The sequence below is a fragment of the Poecilia formosa genome, unplaced genomic scaffold (genome assembly GCF_000485575.1).
Source record: "Poecilia formosa unplaced genomic scaffold, Poecilia_formosa-5.1.2 Scaffold250, whole genome shotgun sequence".
NCBI classification, from domain to species: domain Eukaryota; kingdom Metazoa; phylum Chordata; class Actinopteri; order Cyprinodontiformes; family Poeciliidae; genus Poecilia; species Poecilia formosa.
Window position 1 is genome coordinate 540,779 of NW_006800189.1, and position 1,446 is coordinate 542,224.

Here is a 1,446-nt window from a genome sequence, read left to right on the forward strand (position 1 = left end):
TTTTCAGTGGCCATAAAAAAAATGTAAATCACATTTTTTATGTCCGAGTAAATTGTCGTCATTGATCCTTTATTTGTGAGGAATAAAAAAACATAATTGCACAAATATTGATTGAAATGGTTAGTATAGGAGTTAATAATCAGACACAAAAAAGATTTGGAGGATTTTTTTGGTTTCTGACACTATAGGACACTATAGAACTTCCTGGGTCAAATTGACCCGCGAACATTATTGCTTTACCTCAAAAGTGAACATAACAGGAGGGTTAAGATCACACAAGGGTTAAGTATCTCAGGATCTTGTTCACAAATGAGGGAAAAGTGGAGCAGGAGATCAACAGGCGGATTGGTGAAGCGGGAGCTGTACCAGTCTGTCATGGTGAAGAGAGAGCTCAGTCAAAAAGTGAGGCTCTCTATTTACCGGTTGAATCATTGAAGAAGTGGCTGGGGAGAGGGAAGACTGGGCCTTCTTACTTTGGCTGATACCCCTGCAATCGAAGAAGATGGAATTAACATTATCAATCTATAACACATATTTAGTCGTTCAATTACTAAATAAATTCTACAAGAACTTAACAGAATAATTAGCATTGCAATAAAAATAAGATCAAACTATTCTTAACTTTGTTTCCCCCCAGAAAATCTGGCTTTACGTGGCAAAGCCACTGAGTCTTCTCACTACAGAGGAGAGTTGGGTGGCTTTGTGGATGCCTATAAAGCTATAGATGGAAACCGAAATCCGAATCTTAGAAAAGGATCTTGCACCCACACTGAAAGGGAGTCCAACCCCTGGTGGAGAGTGGACCTGCTGGACTCGTATGTCATCACCCAGGTCATCGTCACCAACAGAGGAGACTGCGGTGAAGAAAGGATCAATGGAGCAAATATTCACATCGGAAACTCTCTACAAAACAATGGTGTTGAAAACCCACGGTGAGTGATTATTATAGGTGTTACAGTATGACAGAAGGGCCTGTGGGAGACAGCTAGTATATTTCTTATTTAGTCTTTAACAACTCATTTTCCATCTTAAGTAATTAGTCAGAATACTGCAAGTAGATCCTATATATCACTTGCAAAGTTTTCCTCTTTCAGAGCTGCTATAATCTCCTCCATCCCAAGTGGAACCTCGCAAGTAATAAATATTCCTGGTCACATGGAGGGACGTTACGTCACTATCGTAATACCTGGTTCAGACCAGGTTCTGACTCTCTGTGAAGTGGAGGTCTATGGGTACCGCGCCCCAACCGGTGAGAGGTTTCTAGAAACATGTTGTTCAATCTTGAGAGAGTCTGATATTTTTTAAACATGTAGATGTAATTTTTTTAAATGTTAAACTGAACTGAAATGAACTGAGAAAAAAGTTGTCTATATTTGCTTTTAGCAATTTGATTCATGATGGTAACATGTAGTATTTAACCTTTATAATAAAGGTCATATATATATA

General features: G+C 38.7%; 1 protein-coding gene across 1 annotated transcript in view; it reads left to right on the forward strand.

Moving 5' to 3' along the window:
* Positions 1 to 1,446, forward strand: part of LOC103150310 (uncharacterized) — a 12,936-nt gene that overhangs the window by 7,981 nt on the left and 3,509 nt on the right. Inside the window, exons 5-6 of the mRNA XM_007569874.2 lie at positions 638 to 932; positions 1,095 to 1,249. Of these exons, the coding sequence (XP_007569936.1) occupies positions 638 to 932; positions 1,095 to 1,249 (450 nt within the window). The remainder of the gene's footprint in view (positions 1 to 637; positions 933 to 1,094; positions 1,250 to 1,446) is intronic.